The following is a 19,758-nucleotide window of genomic DNA, read 5'->3' as shown; positions in this document are numbered from 1 at the left end:
CTTGTGACCTCATCCATCATTAAGGCAAACAGATAAGGGCTCAAAGCTGACCCTTGATATAGTCCTATCCTAATCGGAAAGTCATCAGTGTCTCCATCACTTGTTCGAACACTAGTCACAACATTGTTGTACATATCCTTAATAAGCCCGACATACTTCATTGGGACTTTATGTTTGTCCAAAGCCCACCACATAACATTCATTGGTATTTTATCATAAGTCTTCTCCAAGTCAATAAAAACCATGTGTAGGTCCTTCTTCTTCTCCATATACCGCTCCATAGCTTGTCTTATTAAGAAAATAGCTTCCATGGTTGACATTCCGAACATGAAACCAAATTGATTCATAGATACCTGCGTTATTACTCTCAAGCGATGCTCGATAACTCTCTCACATAGCTTCATAGTATGGCTCATCAACTTAATTCGCCGATAATTAATACAACTTTGAATATCCCCTTTATTCTTGTAGATCAGTACAAATATACTTCTCCACTCGTTAGGCATCTTGTTCGATTGAAAAATATGGTTGAACAGCTTGGTTAGCCATACTATAGCTATGTCCCCGAGGCACCTCCACACCTCGATTGGAATACCATCCAGTCCCATCGTCTTACCTCCTTTCATCGTTTTCAACGCGTCTCTGACCTCAGATTCTTGGATTCTCCGCACAAAGCGCCTAATGATGTCATCAAAAGAGTCATCCAACTGAAAGGTTGTGTCCATATTCTCACCATTGAATAATTTGTCAAAATACTCTTGCCATCGATGTCGGATCTCATCCTCCTTCACCAAGAGATGTTCCCTTTCATCCTTAATGCACTTAACTTGGTTGAAGTCCCTTGTCTTTCTCTCACGAACCCTAGCCATCCTATAAATGTCCTTCTCTTCTTTCTTCGTATTCAAATGTTGGTAAAGGTCCTCGTACGATCTATCATTTGTCACACTTACAGCTCGCTTTGCAGTCTTCTTTGCCACCTTATACTTCTCTATGTTGTATACACGACTGTCATGGTACAAGCATCTATATCATTCTTTCTTCTCCTTAATAGCCATTTGGACTTCCTCGTTCCACCACCAAGTATTTTTAGCCTCGCCTCCACTTCCTTTGGTTACTCCACACACCTCTGAGGTCACCTTCCGAATGTCGGTTGCCATCTTTTCCCACATGTTGTTTATATCATCTTCCTTCCAAGAGCCCTATTTGATAACCCTTTCACTGAATACCTCTGGCGTCTCCCTTTTCAGTTTCCACCACTTTGTTCTTTCAATCTTAGCTTGTTTATCCCTACGGTCACGCACCTGAAAACGAAAGTCCGCCACCAAAAGCTTATGTTGAGAAACAACACACTCCCCTGGTATCACCTTGCAACCCAAGTATGCTCGTTTGTCCTTTCTTCTTACGAGAACAAAGTCAATCTAGCTAGAATGTTGTCCGCTACTGAAGGTCACTGGATAAGATTCTCTTTCTAAAAAAAGTGTTGGCTATCATTAGATCAAAAGCTACCGCGAAGTCCAGAACTTCTCCCCCTCCTGATTCCTACTCCCATACCCAAAACCTCCATGAACTGCCTCAAAACCTGCGCTTGCAGTACCTACATGCCCATTAAGATCTCGTATAAAAAGCTTCTCACTACTAGATACAGCTCTAATTAGGCCATCTAAGTCTTCCCAGAACTATCTCTTAACACTCTCGTCGAGGCCTACTTAGGGGGCATACGCACTAATTACGTTGAAGACCATATCACCAACGACAAGCTTGACTAAGATAATCCTATCTCCTTGCCTTCTCACTCCCACCACACCATTCTTGAGGCTCTTATCAATCAAAACTCCTACTCCATTTCTATTCGCGACTGTCCCTGTGTACCAAAGCTTAAAACCTGTATTGTCCACCTCCTTCGCCTTCTGACCCTTCCATCTAGTTTCTTGAACGTATAATATATTTACACACCTCCTAGTCGCGGTATCAACTAATTCTTTTAACTTACCTGTAAGTGACCCTACATTCCAACTACCTAAACGGATCCTAGTTGGTTCAACTAGCTTCCTTACCCTTCGCACCGTCGACTCAGATGTGAAGACCCTTACTTATTTTTCACTACACCCGAATGCCGATGTATCACGCCACTAAGGAAGCAATGACCCGATCATTGCTCACTTGACACCATGCCCAGATCGCGACACAGCGCGTCACCAAGGGGGTGCCGACCCGACCGTTGCCCATTTAACACCATACCCGGGTTTCGATATGGCGCATCGTTAAGAGGGTTACGCCCCAACGGTTTTCTTTCAGGTTTCATCTCCATTAGAATGACTAGATTTAACGTTGGCTCGCCACACCTATCACAACCCTGCTCCTTTATCAGGGCTTGAAACCTGCTATGTTGAGACAACATGACTCAAGACAACTCTAAAATTTGATTTATCCATGGATGGAAGTAGTATAAGTAGGGGCCGAAGGAGGGATCAATTTTTTTCTCAACCCAGTGACTGTTTTGGGAAGAAGGTATACTCTGACCAATGTGTAGAACCAGCAAGAGGGCAAAGGCTGCCAAACCATAACTCTTTCCAAAAAATTGGTAGGCTATGAGATCCGTGGTCCCGTCAAACGGTGATAGCGCAGGCAAAGGCCCTCCTCCCTATGGATCTGCAGCCAGAGATCGACCAGCCTTGCCTCTCATTGTAAACTTCAACCTGCGAAACAGCACCAGAAGAAATTCAAGAATCCAACAAGTCCAGGGAAAATAAATCATGGGAGAATAACAATCAACAGACTTACAGTCTCGATAGTTTCTCCAGCATCATTGACCCCACCAATGAGGTACAGATTATCATCCATTGTCACCGCACATCCGTATCCTCTTGCGATGCTGGATGAACTGCCTATCCTCCATGAATTGGCACGCAGATCAAAGATTTCTACAGTGGAAATCTTGCTGTTTCCATCATACCCTCCCACAGCGAATCTGAAACATAAGCTACCCTATTTCAGTGTACACAACAATGAGGCAGATTATGCAAGTCTTGGGTTGCAAGGAGGTCATAGGATGGAGATGGAGAGAAAGAGTCGCGGAACTCACAAGGATTCCCTCATGACAGCTACGGAGTGGGATCCTCTTCTTGCACTCATACTTGGAAGCAGAGTCCAGAAACCTTCCCTTGGGTCATATCTTTCTGCAGATCTGTGTATTACCATCATTTTGTCAATAGCAAAGTCAAAAGACATCTAAATCATAATCATAATACTGAAAGAATGGTCAAGGATCATACTGTAAGTACGTGTTGCCATCATAACCACCAGTTACATAGAGTGTACCACTTAATACGGCTGCAGCAGGAGCAAATCTCTGGAACAACATATATATATAACAAACAAAAGCAAGAATTGAGTTCTAAATCAAACCATCGTGAGTTAACTAGATAACACTGTTGGCCCTGGATCTCCTTGCACAGGTGAGCAGCTAGCTCACCAACACCCTCACACACACCCTGTTTGACGAGATTTTGTACAAAATTTCACTAGTATGCATGTACATATATACATGCTACTGAAAATAATAGTAAAAGGTAAAAACATGAATCAAGTTGCATTGGGCCGTGATGAGCTAATGCATAGTGCGCATGTTTATTTACGTGTGCTGGAAAAGAAAGAAGCTAACACGTTACTATGCCGTGCATGCATGCATACGTGTTGACATGCAATAGAAGAAGTTAGCAAGTATGTATACGTCCATGTGTGGTATACACTTCTCAAATACGGCGGAGCCCAAACGCCTTTAATTAGCAAGCGATCAGAGCCCACCAGGCAGCCATACAGCACATGGCGTCTGTGTACTGGGGGGCCGAATTCAGATCCTGTGCGTATTATACGGCGTATAGGTGAAGCCGTGTATGGAGTACGATCTTGTACCTCAACCACAGTCCGGTCCGGTGAATTTTTGGGCCGGCGGATGGGAAGTCCAAACCAGAATCCTTCTAGAAGCATTATCACGAGGGATAATTGAGGCACGTGGATGCTTCACCTGGCGTACGAAGGAAGGAGAGGCTCCGGGTATGTCACGCTCACCAACAGATTTTAGGCGGCGCGTGCGTGAGTCCAGGAGTCCCGCTGCTACCCTAGCTGCTGTCTATATAAAGGACCCTCAGGTCATCACGGAGAAGATTAATTACGCCCGGCCGATCGGAGGCAGCCGCCACCAGGGCGCTATCCATTCAGAGGCTCGGAGCGGATCCACGAAGGAAGGCAGCCGCCGGCGCCAGGAGCATGACCGCCGCAACGACGCTAGTAGCGAAGATCATCACCAGAGGCAGCCGGTCTACCAGCGCCATCCAGATGACATGATGGGATCGAGATGGACCCAGGTATGAGCCGCCGGCCCGAGATGGAAGGCGGCCGGTCTACCAGTGCCATCCAGATGAGATGATGGGATCGAGACGGACCCGGGTATGAGCCGCCGGACCGAGATCGAAGGCAAGCAGAAGGCAGCCGTCTCGCCGTTTTCCGTCGCAGCAAGGCTCGGTCGGCTAATCACAGGCGCCGAAGACAAGCTCCTCTACGTGAGGAGCAGCCGCTAGTAGCCCCGCAAGCACGAGTAGACGGGCTCACCGGCCTGGACCGGCGCCATCAACGCGAGATGAGTGCGGCCGTGCGGAAGATGGAAAAGGTGGCCACGGCAGGGCACCAGCCACCTCTATCCAGAGTGCATCTATGATCGGCAGCGGCGTTCCCTCTACGCCCACGTTCATCTACGTCAGCTAACCGCGTCGCCGGAGGAGAACAACGTTGTCTAGACGACCCTGCTCAGGCCGGAGGCCAGTCCCTGTGCATCACTGCATTGGCTTCGTTACGTCCAAGCGAACAGGCGCGAGACTTTCATCCAGTTTTGCGTTCAATCGGAGAAGAAGGCGTCCTTGAGACGGCTCCATGTGAGGATCGGGAGCACTACTGTATTGCACCCCATGTCGGTCTGTGTCCACTGCACACGTGGCGACATCTGCTCTAGTGCCTGCTCATCGACGCCGTGAGCGGCCCGCAGCCGCACTCTCCTGCTGCATTGTCGCTGAAGGATCGTCGGCCGCCAGCAGCGTGCAGCCGCACTCTCTTGCTGCACTGTCGCTGAAGGCTCGTCAGCCGGAAGCAGCGTTTGAACACATATATGAGTAGAGGTGTGCTTGTATATAGGTGCATGCATGCAGGACAACAAGGGCGTCGGCGAGCCAAGCTGATTTCCAGCCGTGCTACGTAGGCTCCTTCATCGCTGCGCCAAGCAGTCCAGACGCTGTCGACAACGGCTCCAACGTTGCCGCCGCAGCCGCACTGAGGAGGCGAGCCCGGACGCCATCGATGACGGCTCCACACCTGCACCAACACCGCCTCCGCACCACGGAGGCGAGCCCGGACGCCATCGACGACGGCTCCGCTCTTACACCATAACGACGCTGCCGCACCCGAGAGGTGAGGTCGGATGGCTCAGCGCGCACAACAAGCAGCGGTTGATCGACGAACGCCCGTGCCATCTACCTGTCACCGCGACGCAGGGCTACTCCGCGCCGCGCCCGTTGAGATCAACGGCGAGGTGCTACGCCCACATGCGTGCTTACATGCAAACTAACAATGCCATCTACCTGTCACCGCGACGCGGGGCTACTCCGCGCCGCGCTTGTCAAGATCAACGGCGAGGTGCTACGCCCACATGCATGCTTACATGCAAACTAACAAGCAGGAAGGTACCAACTACCATCTCGGCCAAGCTGCATATATACATGTATATACGTGTACGTGCATGCGCTTGAATTACCTCTATTAAGGAATGTGTGCCTTGCATAGGAAAACTACAAGCAAAGCAAACCATAGGGAGCTCGGCTGTCGTTCGAGCCCTGGATCAAATTTGTATAATTTTATTATCTTTTGTGTATCAGGCCGGTGAGGCGAAGCTGATAGTCTAGCTGCGCTATACCGACTCATAGGCTGGCGAGGCCTTCTTCTTCAACAACCCCACTGTGATCAAGTTCTACAGCGTACCACAACGATGTTGCCGAAGAAGTCCGAAGCGATCCAAGCTACACCAACCATGTAAGTGCGACTACGATGACACCACGTGCCGTTCGACACCGACGAGGCGAACGACGCAGGCGGGCATGGCTGATATTCCAGCCATGTTGTACCGGCTCATGGACCGACGAGGCCCTTACGCCAACGCCACCCACATCTACACCAACACCATGCATGGAGACGTGAAGCGAAGATTGAAGACGACGACCACAGCAGCAGAATCGGAGGTACTCCATGAGCTACCTCACGGGGTAATTAAATGGCAGCCTTCCGAGGCCCCAGGACCCATGAAGACCACGATCGCCCAAGTTAGATCGCCGCTAGCAGGCTATGGAGCGCATCTTGTTTTAGGAACTTGTGTTTGTTAACTCATGGTTAATTAATAAAATACTCGTTCCTCTCTTTATTTTTGTGTACTTAGTACACTGGCACGCCCGCACCCCTTTCCCACATGAGAAGCCGCTTAAGGCGGATTTTCTGGTGTCCAAACACACCCACAACTAGAGGTAGAAGAAGGGGGTGACAACAGAGCGCAGACACACCACGAGAACAACACTGAAACTCTGAATGTGTGTTCAACTGAACTGGTTTTCTCCTTGTATTGCCTAGTGAATATATGCACAAGTGTAGAGGTGAGTACACCAACTACAATGTCCTCTAGCACATGGCTGAGATCAGCCTTACCAACTATGTATGGCTGAGGTAAGCCACTACTACTAGTGTCCTATTGCCACTTCTAAGTGTACAGACTAGTACAAGGAGGCGATGGCCTATTGCCATACCTCTACAGAAGCTAGCAAGAGCTGACCGAAATGGTTCAAACTCTGCTGCAGCAAAAAGCTGGAGAGGGAGAGCAGCAGATTATCTCACAAACACAAAACAAATAAGTCATGGACACATGCAGATGATCCTTATCCTACAGACACCAAATCACATGAAATAGCGCCCAATTCTCTCCAGCAAATACGCTCACGCGTTGCAATTTGATGCATACTCCCTTCCACTCACAAATTAGTAAATGTTTTGGGGTTGTCTTAAGTCAACCATTTCAAGCTTTTGTCGCATGTTACTTTTTAAATGTTGAGTTTGGATATTTGAGAATGCTAACAGTAGATTTATCTCAAAATGTAGTTTCATAAAAATGAACCTCTTCTATATTTTACAAATACTTCATAATAAGAAGTACTAGTCAAAGTTGTGTTTTGCAGACCATGTCAATGCCCAAATCATCACTTTATTTGTGACTGGATGGAGTAGTTTGATACAGACTGGAAAAATATTTGTGAAAAATATGTACGATATATGTTATTAGTTCCAAAAGAAATTACATTAAATTAGAGATATGCAGAACTACTTCCATATAATATACACACTCACCATCCCAACGCTTAAACAGCTATCCATATTCTAATGCAGTTGATAATTACTGATCTTACTATAAGAATGAACACTGCTTTGCCAATTTATGACAAGCAAACAATAATAAAATAATATGACTACCTATTGCAAAAGCTTGCTTCTTCTTGTGATCTGGAACTTTTAGCTATAGAGTTCAAACAATTTCTCCCTATAACATTTCCTTTTTAAATTTTGCTCCATTATATGGATCCTGAACCTTGTTAACCATAACACGAGAATAAAGAATGGACTAGTAGGGAAGCCATCAATAAGTCATTCTAGCTTTGTCCTGAGTCAAGCATCTGTAGTTTGACCAAGTTTGTAGAAAAATGCACAAACAACAACACCAAACTAGATTCATAAGGTACATCATAACATATATTTTGATAGTGTATTTGTATGATATTGTAGATATTAGTATATTTTTCTATAAACTTGGTCAAAGTTAGACAAGTTTGACTTAGGACAAAGCTAGAATGACTTACAATTTGGAACAGAGTGAGTAGTTTAGAACATTCTACTCTATATCCAACAAACTAAATGTGATAGGAAGTGTGAGACTGTGAGACCATACCTTTTGCCGCATTGACACACTGTCTATCCACCTCCCAAGTGCTGGATCAAACATCTCAACTTCTGAGAAAACTGCAGACCCATCTCCACCACCAATAGCAAATATTTTATCATTCAATGTAGTTCCAGCAAGGCTTCCTTTTGCATGTTTCAAGCGGGGGCATGTTATCCATTTATTACTGCCCATACTGTAGCATTCCACTTCAATAAAAGGAATGCAGATAGTCAACAGCTTGGAACTTATATAAAACACTTGATCATGTTAGAACATTTACCTGTGTGATACCATGAACTGCCATCCCCACCACCAAAAATATAGAGATGATCCTTCAATGCAGCTACTGCTGCATATGCACGGGCTGAGCTCATTGAACACAGAGGCACTACTCTGTCTGTCTTAGGGCAAAAGGAATCTAGTGATGACAGGCAAGTACTGCCCCTGTAGCCACCTATTAGGAATATTGATGGTCCTTCCATATTATCATGTGGACTACCAAGGAGTGGGACCAAAGAGTTATAGTTTGATTGTAGTTTCTCATAGTGGTATTCCAGTTCCTGAATTCTTCTTCCTGTGTCCTTCATCGATTCCCTCAGAAACAGTATTTCTTTATCTGACTCAAACTGGTAGATAGAAGAACCACAATTAGGAGGGAGATTGCACATATACCATGCATCAATACCACATAACTCGGCATCAACCACATCTACAGGGTACACATATCATATGTAATTCCATAATTCTATTGAACATTTGAGCTAACTTCAAAATCCAAATAACCACAGATATGCTAATGCAGATCCGGAGCCAATGAGGAAAGTAAAATAATCTATCTATTTATACTCTAATGGATAATAATGCTTTCATTTTTCCACCTAAACGGTCAAGAAGAGCAGTACCAGTTTTTTCTCCATTGCTTGATTCCTCTTGGATAGCTCTTTGACGATGTGAAGAAGCTACAGACAACAAGACATATCAGATAGGACTGCCATAGCAAACATTACAAATAATATAGTTGAAAATATGGAGCGTAATCCGAAAGTAATTTCTGTGAAAGAGAAAGCAATAGAATGGAATAGCTTAAAGCACCTCAGCATTTCCACGAGATTGCCCTAATGATTTCAGGTCTTCAATACATACATCACCCTTTGAGGTGGAATCAGATGGGTCTGTGGGGAGTGTGGCATCAAACTGTGGTTCTTGAGGCATTGGTTTATTTGAAGCAGAATCAACAGTATCCTTGGAGGATTGAGCCTCCTGCTGTCGTAAAACAGACATCTCTTGTAGTTTCTGCCTAACAGCCACTGTGCCATACTGTTCATTATGTTGTGGATTAATATGTGGATGGTCATCATTGACAAATTCAGTTCCTTCCTTGGTCGCAACATCATCTAAATCATCCCAGTTAGAAGACTCATCGTCAAGGTGGCTTGTTGATGTTCTACTCGCACTAGCATATTCACCATCTGGATCAACCAACTTGTACGGGTCAATACAATGAGATTCAGAAGAAACATCAAATGGATTGAGATCCTTTATATAGGACTCAGGCTTCACATGACCAGGATTAACATATGCTTCGACTGTTGGAGATTGCATAGATCTGGAAGGATCCCATTTGTTTGGAACATCATGAACAGGGGCAGGCTTAAACAAAGATATCAAAGCTCTTGTTTGTTCATGGTCTAGCTCAAAGAAGAAGTGACGAGGTCTGTAATAATTGCCACAGATCACACTTTGGAATTGAGACTCTGGAACTGGAAAGCAGTGAGTCTTCATGGAGATGAGGACCTTCAAAATACACAAGTCACTCACGAGTCAGTAAGCTTATGAACCTATGGCCAGATTAACCATACATACATGGGTATGGTGCTGCATAAATGGAAGGATTCTTATTTGATGATACCTGTGCAGGAAATTGTGTCTTTATTCTACCACCATCACTCCAAGCAAATTGATCAATGTTAAGCTTGCCAGCACATGCAGCCTCATAAATTCCATGCATTTTTCGGTCACTATAATTGAACAGAAATAGGGGCATGCCAGGTTTAACATTCTTCACATATGAGAAATGGCTTGAAGGCAAACCTATTGAACAAAATACTGACGAGAAATCAATGTTCCAAAAAGCTAAGAACTGATGTGAGGATGACAGTTTATAGTTTTATGGGGGTGATGATTTAATTGCAGTAGCGGCGTTGCATTATAAGGTGGAAAAGGAATTGCTAGTTAAGAAAAAGGTGGAAAGGAATTTACTAACCAAACAGCTGTTTAGAGAGGCATTCATTCATGGTGTTGTGTTTGCAGCCAAAAATCACTCCTCCTAGCTCATCTTCCCGAAGATTACGGGCAGCAACAGAAAAGGCTCCATACCATTCATTGCTTCGATTTTGTGTCTGTGCACTTGGTGTTGCAGCATAGAAAGTTTCAGTCTTCCTTCCAGCACCCATTCTTTGGAAATCATGAAAAAACGTGCAAAATGGCAACATTAATATGCATACAGCATACATGCAGGGGCAAGTTGGACAAACAAAATCGTTACTGAGATAATTCACCATAGGTAGCAACACAGAGTAATATGGAGTAATAAATGTCTAAAAATATATTTGGAACCAGTAACACACTAGGACCACGAAGCCACCAAGGAGAAGCAAAGAGCAGATAAAAAGGGAAGTAATGTACAGAACATCTACTAACAGGAAAGTGGAAAAGAAAATCTAAAGAATCATGGACTCCCAGTTACTAGTTCATAGGTATGTTTGCTTCGTAAGAGTTGTTTCCTCATCTCAAATGTTCATAAAACGTCCATTCTTTGATAAAACTTGAAAGTTGAACAAGTATGGACATTATACATGCTGATGCAGGTAAACTAGGAGTACCAAATTCAATAATCCATAATGAAACAAAATAAGTAACCAAAGGAATTCAAAGACTCCATATAATATGCAATTGGATCACCACCTGGAATAACAAAAATAATAATAATTCATAGCACAAAAATAACAACCCAGCTTTCTGTCATGCTGGTCATGAAAATCACTGCTGATACACATCTCATCATCAGGTGAGCCATCTAGCAAGCCACCGTGTTAAATTCTGCACCTGGGCAGAACAGAAGTCAAAAGGCTACTCAAGTACTCCACAGCATTCGCCAACCACACAGAAAAGTGGAATCATTCCCCAGTTTCAGTGAACCACGCACACATGCTTTGTGATATGCAAACAATTAAAAACAAAATAAATAATACGACAGTTCTGGCCTCCCAAATCCCCAGCTCCCCTAAATACCAAAACTCCAGCAATTTCGAAGTAGCCAAGCTGCACCAGAATCATAAGCGATTAACTGTTACAACAAATGCAGGTCTGAAAAAAAAGATGGCAAAAATAATACACAAAATTCCGGCCATGTCCCCCTAACGAACTACATTAAAAGCAGACCAGGGAAAATACACGCGAAAACCAACAAACGCCTCGCAGGAAGACGTCCAATCGCAGCTCCGCTCTTACAAAGCCCGCAAATCCCAACCCCAACTGCCCAAAGTTCAGAACCACCTCAACCCGTTGCAACCCAACCCAGGCTCGCGCCATTCAGCCCCATCTCCCCCAAACCCTAGCCCTGAAACCGCTCAAAACGGCGCCGCATCGCCCACCTGCGCTCCGACAGGCAAGCGAGCGCCAACCCGTGCCCGCATCCTCCCAACCACAACCACAACCACAAAACCCGCCTAAAACCCCACCAAAACGGGGGTAAACAAGCACCGATCGCGCCCAGACCGAGGCGAGAAGCAGGGGGAGAGGGATCGCTTACGTGCTTGGGCGCCGGGGAGCGGGGTTGATCGGCGGATGCTGCTACAACCACCGCTAGTTCGATCGCCACGCCCGCGCGCAGCAGCGCCCCGGAGGTAGCAGTGCTCGTGGTAGCAAGTACTAGTACTCTACAGTACTAGCAACCATCGGCCGCTTGCGTGGGCTAGTGGGGGGTGGGTAGGATAATAGAAATGGGTGTGTGCGCAGCAGGTGCCAGGCCACAAGTGCGGAGACGAGAAGCTTCCCTCGGTTTTGGTTTGGGCTACTCTGCGACGTACCGACGAGCTCTGCCCAATTCAAAAGGCCGGTGGTGGATGGGCTCAGGCCCAGGAGCGCATGCCAAGTAACTCAGGTATATATGAGTGTGTTTGTATTAATTATTGTAACAGGATACTATAGCGTGCATGCCAAGCACTGATGCAGGTACGAATACACAAAATATATGGCCATGCCTGAGAATCATGCATGTATATATGAGAGTGTTTGTACATGACCGTATAGCTCCACTAAGCCACACACTACAATTACTAATAGTCAAACACACCTCCATTACAAAAATATAAGCATTTGTGTGCACATGAAAAAATCTCATGTTACAATAAGACACCTCCCTGATTGCAAGTAACCGCAAACATGATACTTCATATCATTCCAAATGCATACATACATGAAGTAGTGCTTGTTGGGCTTTTAAGATCGTCGTTTCCTGATGGGGATTCCACATCCCCAAACAATTGCAATTGCAAACCCGACACCAAAACCCACTCCAGCAAAGAGAAACGGTATGATGTCTACGGATTTCTTCTAGGATTGATGTGATGCCACATTTGCTGTTGTTGTGTTGACGCACTTTTTGGACAATGGAGGTCCGCACAAACCAACATTTCCTAGAAATGAACTGTTGGAGAATGTTGAGAAATGGGGGGATGCCAGTATGCTTCCCACCAACATGTTATTGGACAGGTCCAATGTTGCAAGTGAGTCCAATGATGCTAGCCCCAATGGGATCTCCCCAGAAAGCTCATTGGAGGATAGATCCAAAGACTCCAAGAGTGTCAAATGGCCAAGCTGAGATGGAATCGGTCCTGTGAATGAATTGTGTGACATGTTTAACACATCCAGCAAAAATAAGTTCACCGATAGATGCGGGGATGCTTCCTTGGAAAGCATTATTTGAGACATCAAGGAATACAAGGTTCCTCAGTATCTTATCGAATGTGAGCTCTGACCCTTTGTATGTGAGTTCAGTGGTAGCCTGGTATATGTCAGCTGGTTGACCCTTGAGGATAATATTCTATCACCAATGTCTCATTACTAAGTTCTTCCATCATCATGCCCATTAATTGTGAAAGGAATTCTTTGTTCAGTGTACCTGAGAAGTTGTTGGAGGATAGATCCAAAATGCGTACACTTGGTAATTAATCCGCAAGTGTTTTTGTCTTTGGCGCTAGATGGTGCCACCGGTCCAAAGAATTTGTTTTGCTTTAGGATGACAATTTGAAGTTTATGGAGTGTAGTCATCCAGCATGGAAAAGAGTCAGTGATCTCATTATTTGCGGTATCAAGGACCTCCAAGCTTTTGCAAGATACTAGAGATCTGGGAAGCTGCCCTTTGATCCTATTTCCACTTATATCTAGCCACTCAAGACTGCATGTTTGAGGAAGCTCTCCATCAAGTTTATTTTCTTTGAGATTTAAAACTTTCAATGTATCGGCATCCTCCATCAAGCAAGAGGGGATCGAACCATTAAAGGCATTGTAAGAGAGGCCAAGGAATTCTAGACCCATACAAAAAGATGTCGGAATATTCCCTGAAAGGTTGTTTCTAGAGGCCATGAAAACGATAGTATCTGTAAGTTGAGTAGAAAAGTTCTGTGGCATTGATGAGAACATGTTGCTAGAGAAGTCAAGCAATCTCCAGAATATTGGGGTAGGGGTATTGGCCCCTCAAGATCTAGGACTACTGAAAAAATAGGAAGAGAGGTGTTGTAGCCAACACTAGTAAATTGATTATGTGAAAAATTCAGAAAGAAAAGGCCATAGTTTGGGCCGCAGTTTGTCGACCACTTTTCCCATGCCCACACGGGTATGGCACCATGCATTTGGTTATTTGAGAGGTCAATCCCACCGCTCACATTAAGATGCTTTAAAATATTAAGGAACTTAGTAATGCTACATGACAGTAGATAAACCTGCCCCCCTGCAGGCCAGTAGGCATCGAGCGTGCCGTTATCATGCATGGGCCATGCTCATTCAAGTTGTTCCACTCTATGCTTCCTATCGCATGTAAGCGACGACCAGTCCCCTTCAGTGCTCGACCAGGTTTACTGTAGCTTGTGCTATTATTAAGCCCGTATGGCTTAGTTCGATCAGATCTGTCAACAGGGCGTTTTCATGCTTGAGCTTAGTTTAGCTGTGTTTTTGAGGTAAACGCTAGCGGTCATCCTACGACGGCCATTTTAGACACGACACAGTCTACATATATGACCGATTAGGCTATTTAGATATTTGTACATTAGTGTGTGGTGATTATACCAAAAAAAAAACATTTAACAGCTAGCTATATATTTTTTTATAGATATGCACTACATTAATTTTTCAACAAATTCCGGAACACCATCTAGAGTACAAATATCTGAAGATAACTAACGTAGTGGTTACAAGGAAAGAGGTCATACATCAGCTGGAGTCATTGCAAAGAAGATATCTTCCAACTCAAATTACTTTTACCGCTACACCCCACAAGTATGCTTTTCCCTTCGAATTTCTCACATTTAAAATTTGAATTTTTCAAAAGACCTTGGATGAAGAAACAACCAATACAAAAATTGTAGATCTCGAAAAATTATACAACTTTATAGTTCAAAACTTTTTCTTTTGAAATCATCTAAGGAAAATTATATTTGAATTTCTCATGTTTGAAATCCAAATTTTTCGACAACCTCGGATGGAGATTGGACCAAAACAAATTTTGTAGATCTCGAAAAGTTATACAGCTTTGTAGTTCATAACTTTTTTATTTGAAATCATTTATCCAAAGAAAATTATATCTGAATTTCTTACATTTGAAATCCAAAATTTTCAAACGGCCTCAGATGGAGAAATGACCAAAAACAAATAAAGTTGTAGATCTTGAAAGTCTATAAAACTTTATAGTTGACAACTTTTTCATTTAAATTTGTCTATGATCCCAAATACTCATTTTAAAATCGAATAGACATAAAATAAGGACGAATATCCAAACTAGATACAAATGTCTTATGGGTGTAGTAGTTAGGGAAGGCACGCACAAGGAGGTCGTGGGTCACGGGTTCGAATCCCCACGGGAATTGCGATGGTTGTGCGCTTGTGGTTGGTTGTCTTCCTGTAATTAAAAAACTTTTTTTGCTTTTTTTGTCCTGAATCTGTAATTTCTAAAAAACGATTTGCAGGGGCGGCTCGTTTTTCAATCGCCCCTAAAAATACCAAATCACCCCTATAAATCAATTTCTAGGGTGGCTGGTCAACCGTTCCTACGAATTATTGATTTCTAGCGGCGGTTGGGCAGCCGCCCCTACAAATAGTTTGGAGCCGCCCGTACAGAGCCCCCTCCGTAATAGTGGCAACTCTGCAAACCAGTATCTAAACTTAGGAGTCAATTTCCGACGTTGAGCACCGAGGCTAACATCCAACATGTTATATATTAGGACTAGGACCAGACTAAGGCCATGTTTTGATATAAGAGCTACTTACTAGCTAGCTAAAAAATTAGCTAAAATGAGTTTTAGAGAGCTAGTAATAGGTGGGCTATTTTTTAGTCAAATGTCTGACTAGTACTAGGTAGTCAACTAGCTCAGCAACCCTAGATAACTTGAGTTGATTTTAGCTCAACTAGCAATTAGCCACCTTTATCAAATAAATAGGCCCTAAGAGCATCTCCAAGAGTTTCAAAACATTCTCCCAATTTAAGATTTTTAGCAAAATTAAAAAAAACATATAAAAAACGACTCCTAATCGCATCTCCAAGTCTTTTAGCACTTCTAAAAACAGGCCGTCCGCACCTAAAGATCACTACGTAGAAAAAGGTTTTTAGGGGCAGCTGGTAACCCTCTGTAGGAGCGATTTTATCAGCTACCCCTATGAAAGAGTGGCTAAAAATCACTGATTTGTAGGGGCGGTTCCCAGGCCGCCCCTACAATATCAGCCGCCCCTATAAATCAGAATTATAGGGGTGGCTGGATATTGAGCCGCCCCTACAAATCAATTTCCAGAAACCACAAAAAAAATGGGCAAAAAAATAGAAAAAAAAATTTAACCGAGGAGGTCCCCACCGGTAGCCACACACACCCTCACTCTATGGTTGCAGCATTTTTTCACGATTTTTGCACACTTTGCGTCGACCGGGATTCGAACCGGCGACCTCTCTCTCGCGCGCCATCTCCTCTACCACTACATCTCACATTCACTTGTGTCCATAATCCATTTTGATTCTCCATGTATTATACAAAACTGAGCATAAATTGATTGTTTGAGGCCCTAAACTAATTCAAATAAAAAAGTTGTCAACTACAAAGTTTTATAACTTTTCGAGATCTACAACTTTCATTTTGGTAGTTTCTCCATCCGAGGTAACTTATAAAATTTGAATTTCAAATAATAGAAATTCAAACGTAGTTTTTCTTGATTATTTCAAATCAAAAAGTTGTCAACTACAAAGTTTCATAACTTATCGAGATGTACAACTTTTATTTTGGTTATTTCTCCATCCGAGGTCATTTATAAAATTTAAATTTCAAATTTTAGAAATTCAAATGTAATTTTCCTTGACAAGTTTATTTCAAATTAAAAAGTTGTCAACTATAGAGTTTCATAACTTTTCGAGATCTACAACTTCTATTTTGATCATTTATTTATCCGACATAGTGGTAGTAACATTGTTCATAAATGTTACATATCTCTCTTATTGTTTATGAAACTATAAGAGAGATATGTAAATTTTATGAACAATGTTATTACCACTTTATCGGATAAAGAAATGATCAAAATAAAACTTGTAGATCTTGATAAGTTCTGCAACTTCTATGTTCATGATTTTTTCATCTGAAATCAATTAGTGTTCCAAAATAACGTTTGACCTTCTCTATATGCTCCTCTAGATATTGTTCCTCTTTTGCCCCTCTCTTTTTTTTATTTTTTTGGGCTGTCATTGTTTTTTTTTTTTGGAAATTTCAATTTTTTCTTTTTATTTTTTGATATTTTTCCTTCACTTAGGAGCACAAAAGAAGTAACCACATAAAATATGAGCTCAAATAAGTGAAAGACGTGGCCTGCAGAAATTTCAGAAGACGTGCTCAAAATTGACAAAAAGCTTGTGACCACGTAAAGATGATCTTGTGACCAGTTTTTGACCAATTTAAAAAAAAAAATCTGATCGATTTTGATATATGGAACGTCGAAATCGGAGTTCATATGTGAAAACTAGACAATTTTTAAGAATTGACTCCGAATTAGAGGACAAAACGGGAATAATAATTTCAAACAGTATTTTCAAGTAGTAAATGATCTCAACTGAAAAGGTTGTCAACGATAAAGTTTCATAACTTTTCGAGATCTACAACTTTCATTTTTATTGTTTCTTCATCCGAGGTCGTTTACAAAATTTAAATTTTAATGCTTACTTTTTAATATTCGGCGTCCATTTGTAGAGGCACCTCATTGTTTAGCCGCCCCTATAAATCAATTTGTAAGAGCGGCTGGATATCCAGCCGTCCCAGCCATCTCTACAAATCGGGCCATTTGTAGGAGCGGCTGATAACATCGGCTACCCCTATAAATTTATTTGTAAGAGCGGCTCATTTAACAACCATTTATAGGGGCGGCTCTATCGCCAGCCGCCCTTAAAAAAAAATCGTTACGTTGCTTAAAAAAACGTTTTTTACGTTGTGGATACGCGCGAACGCTACCTCCTCGCGTGAGTCCGCGACCCAACTCGTGAGGGGCGACGCCGCCGCCCCGGCCACTCCGACTCCGGCCTCCGCGCCCTTCCGCCCTCCCCTTCCGGCTCCTTCCATCGGCTGAAGGTCCCGACGCTGATACAGTGCACATGATCCCCGCGTTGCGTACGTCCTACTGAGGATGGTCACTTTCCTCTGTCGTTCCTCTGAAACATCGCCGTCTCCTCTACCTATGCTTTGTGATGATCAATTCACATCACAACATGATAAAAAGCATGTATGATCTAGAGTTAGAAAGCAAACAGCATGTGCTTGCAGGAGGACTAATGAGCTGTAATACGCCCATTTTAGAAAAGAATTCAACTCCAGCATCGTTCGGCTTGGACATACCGTGTGACTGCTCCCTCCTGTGGACCTCTTTTAACGGATCAGGTGGCTGCTTCCTCGTCCTCTTGGAAGCTTTAGGCGAGCTCTCGGCAATGGAGGGCTGAATGTCTCTGAAGAAAGCAATGAGCTCCTCCTTGCTATGCTTGCTGACCATGTCTGGTGACGCCACGCCGTTGCCGTTGGCTTCTGATCTGATGATGGCCGACCAAAATGAGCGTGGAAAGCCTTGCCGCGGAGAACAGAAGAGGTGCACACCTGCAAGTTCAGTGACTGCGTCAAGATACATTGCTGAACTCTCAGTTCCATTTTGCGATAGCGTGCAGTTCACTGCAGCTTCAGTCAGGTGCTGAACTGTTGATCCATGCACGCTGTTATTTTTTCTCATCGTTATTTTTTGTTTGCCAAAGAGCAGAACGAGAGATTCTGCAAACACAATTTTTTCACCATAAAAGCTCCAAAGATTGTGAAATCAGGCCTACCAACTGTGAAGTAATGAAGGTTTTTGCGGTCACCTTTGTGAAGAGAGAGAGAGATCCCGGGATGGCAGCTTGCAAAGAATTTGGAAAGGTTTGGTGATGCGGCAAGAACAAGCCTCCCATTTCTCTCCTCTTCTTTCTCCTCCAAAGAAACCCCCTGGTTCGTCTCTTCCAACGGAGACAGTTTCAGGCCTGCTTCTATCCACTTCCTGACCACATGCAAAAAGGAAGATGATACAGACCTGGAAGTTTTGCAGAAATATCCTCCTCATCACAAGATAGAACTTTCTGAGCAATTGTTGGGAAAGACTGCAAAAATGTGTTATCAATTCATGTGCTCTTGTGAGGGGCAAAAGGCAAATGGGCAACCTAATCCAGAGAGCTATCCAGTCCAGCACAGCCACACCAAGATCACGACGTCTCACGGAAAGCTTTGAACTCCTCTTGTCGGTGCAGAAAGTGACCAACTAGTAAATATTTGTAGTTTTGCTGTACGTTGTGATCAGAGGTGGCCTAGCACTCAATGACACAGGATTTATACTGGTTCAGGCAACGTGCCCTACGTCCAGTCGGGGTCGGTTGGTGACTTTATTCCCGAGCCCAGGTGCTCAAAGTCTGTAGTGGGGTTACAAACGAGAGAGAGAGACGGGGTGTCCGGTCGGTCCGGTCGGAAAGGCCGAGATCGACAGGAGCTATGCTATGAACAAAGTGTCCTAGCGTGTGCTTGAGGGGTTGCGAGCTATTGATCTAATAAACCTGAACTTGAAGAAGTCGACTTGGGTTCACTGTCTGTGTTTGGAGGGAGCACATCCCCTTTTATAGAAGAAGGGGATGGCTTTACAAGTGAAAGGGAGAGAGAGTACGGACGTTTGTAAGCCTTGTTGCCCACGCCGACGGGGATGGGACAATGGTGGGCGCCCGCAATACTGTTGATGTCGCTGCAGAATGTTAGGTACATGTGGGAGGTTGAGCTGTTTTCTTCAAGACTGGAGGACGTCGGTACCTGCAAAAATGTTGTCTCGCCGACTAGAGGCATGGCTGTACCACGTTTACCTGGTATGGTGAATTCCGGCGCCCACAATACTGTTGATACCCAGAGGCACATGGGGGGTCTTACCGTACGGGTGTTTGG

The 19,758-nt window shown here is 43.8% G+C and overlaps 1 protein-coding gene, 1 long non-coding RNA gene and 1 pseudogene across 4 annotated transcripts; all 3 read right to left on the bottom strand.

Moving 5' to 3' along the window:
• Nucleotides 1-2,401: 2,401 nt before the first annotated feature.
• Nucleotides 2,402-11,976, bottom strand: LOC136461700 (uncharacterized). 3 transcript variants are annotated; one of them, XM_066460998.1, is made up of 11 exons: nt 11,832-11,976; nt 10,284-10,474; nt 9,930-10,111; nt 9,113-9,814; nt 8,923-8,979; nt 8,301-8,646; nt 8,027-8,226; nt 3,273-3,349; nt 3,083-3,184; nt 2,782-2,968; nt 2,402-2,696 (listed from the first exon to the last, which is right to left on the bottom strand). In XM_066460998.1, the coding sequence occupies exons 2-11, from the start codon at nt 10,471-10,473 to the stop codon at nt 2,607-2,609; spliced, it is 2,133 nt and encodes a 710-aa protein (XP_066317095.1). In that variant the 5' UTR covers nt 10,474; nt 11,832-11,976; the 3' UTR covers nt 2,402-2,606. The 3 variants fall into 3 exon arrangements, with proteins under 3 accessions (XP_066317095.1, XP_066317096.1, XP_066317097.1); XM_066460999.1 differs by lacking the exon at nt 11,832-11,976 and adding an exon at nt 11,031-11,324; XM_066461000.1 differs by lacking the exon at nt 11,832-11,976 and having other exon boundaries at nt 9,930-10,038; nt 10,284-10,421.
• A 544-nt stretch (nt 11,977-12,520) lies between these two features.
• On the bottom strand, nt 12,521-14,070 carry LOC136460235 (receptor-like protein 9DC3; annotated as a pseudogene).
• Nucleotides 14,071-17,796: 3,726 nt separating this feature from the next.
• Nucleotides 17,797-18,680, bottom strand: LOC136457687 (uncharacterized). Its single transcript, XR_010759786.1, has 3 exons — nt 18,630-18,680; nt 18,154-18,405; nt 17,797-17,993 (listed from the first exon to the last, which is right to left on the bottom strand). It is a non-coding gene; the product is annotated as an uncharacterized lncRNA (long non-coding RNA).
• Nucleotides 18,681-19,758: the final 1,078 nt, after the last annotated feature.

Source organism: Miscanthus floridulus, chromosome 6 (genome assembly GCF_019320115.1).
Source record: "Miscanthus floridulus cultivar M001 chromosome 6, ASM1932011v1, whole genome shotgun sequence".
In the NCBI taxonomy this organism is placed as follows: Eukaryota; Viridiplantae; Streptophyta; class Magnoliopsida; order Poales; family Poaceae; genus Miscanthus; species Miscanthus floridulus.
This window is presented reverse-complemented; position numbering and strand designations above follow the sequence as displayed.

Excerpts from the sequence above, each read along its gene's own strand:
- LOC136461700 (XM_066460998.1), bottom strand. The coding sequence starts at position 10,473 with ATGGGTGCTGGAAGGAAGACTGAAACTTTCTATGCTGCAACACCAAGT. Across the intron at positions 8,980-9,112 it reads AATCTCGTGGAAATGCTGAG|CTTCTTCACATCGTCAAAGA; the intron begins GTGCTTTAAGCT and ends TGTTGTCTGTAG. Across the intron at positions 2,697-2,781 it reads CTGGAGAAACTATCGAGACT|GTTGAAGTTTACAATGAGAG; the intron begins GTAAGTCTGTTG and ends GCTGTTTCGCAG.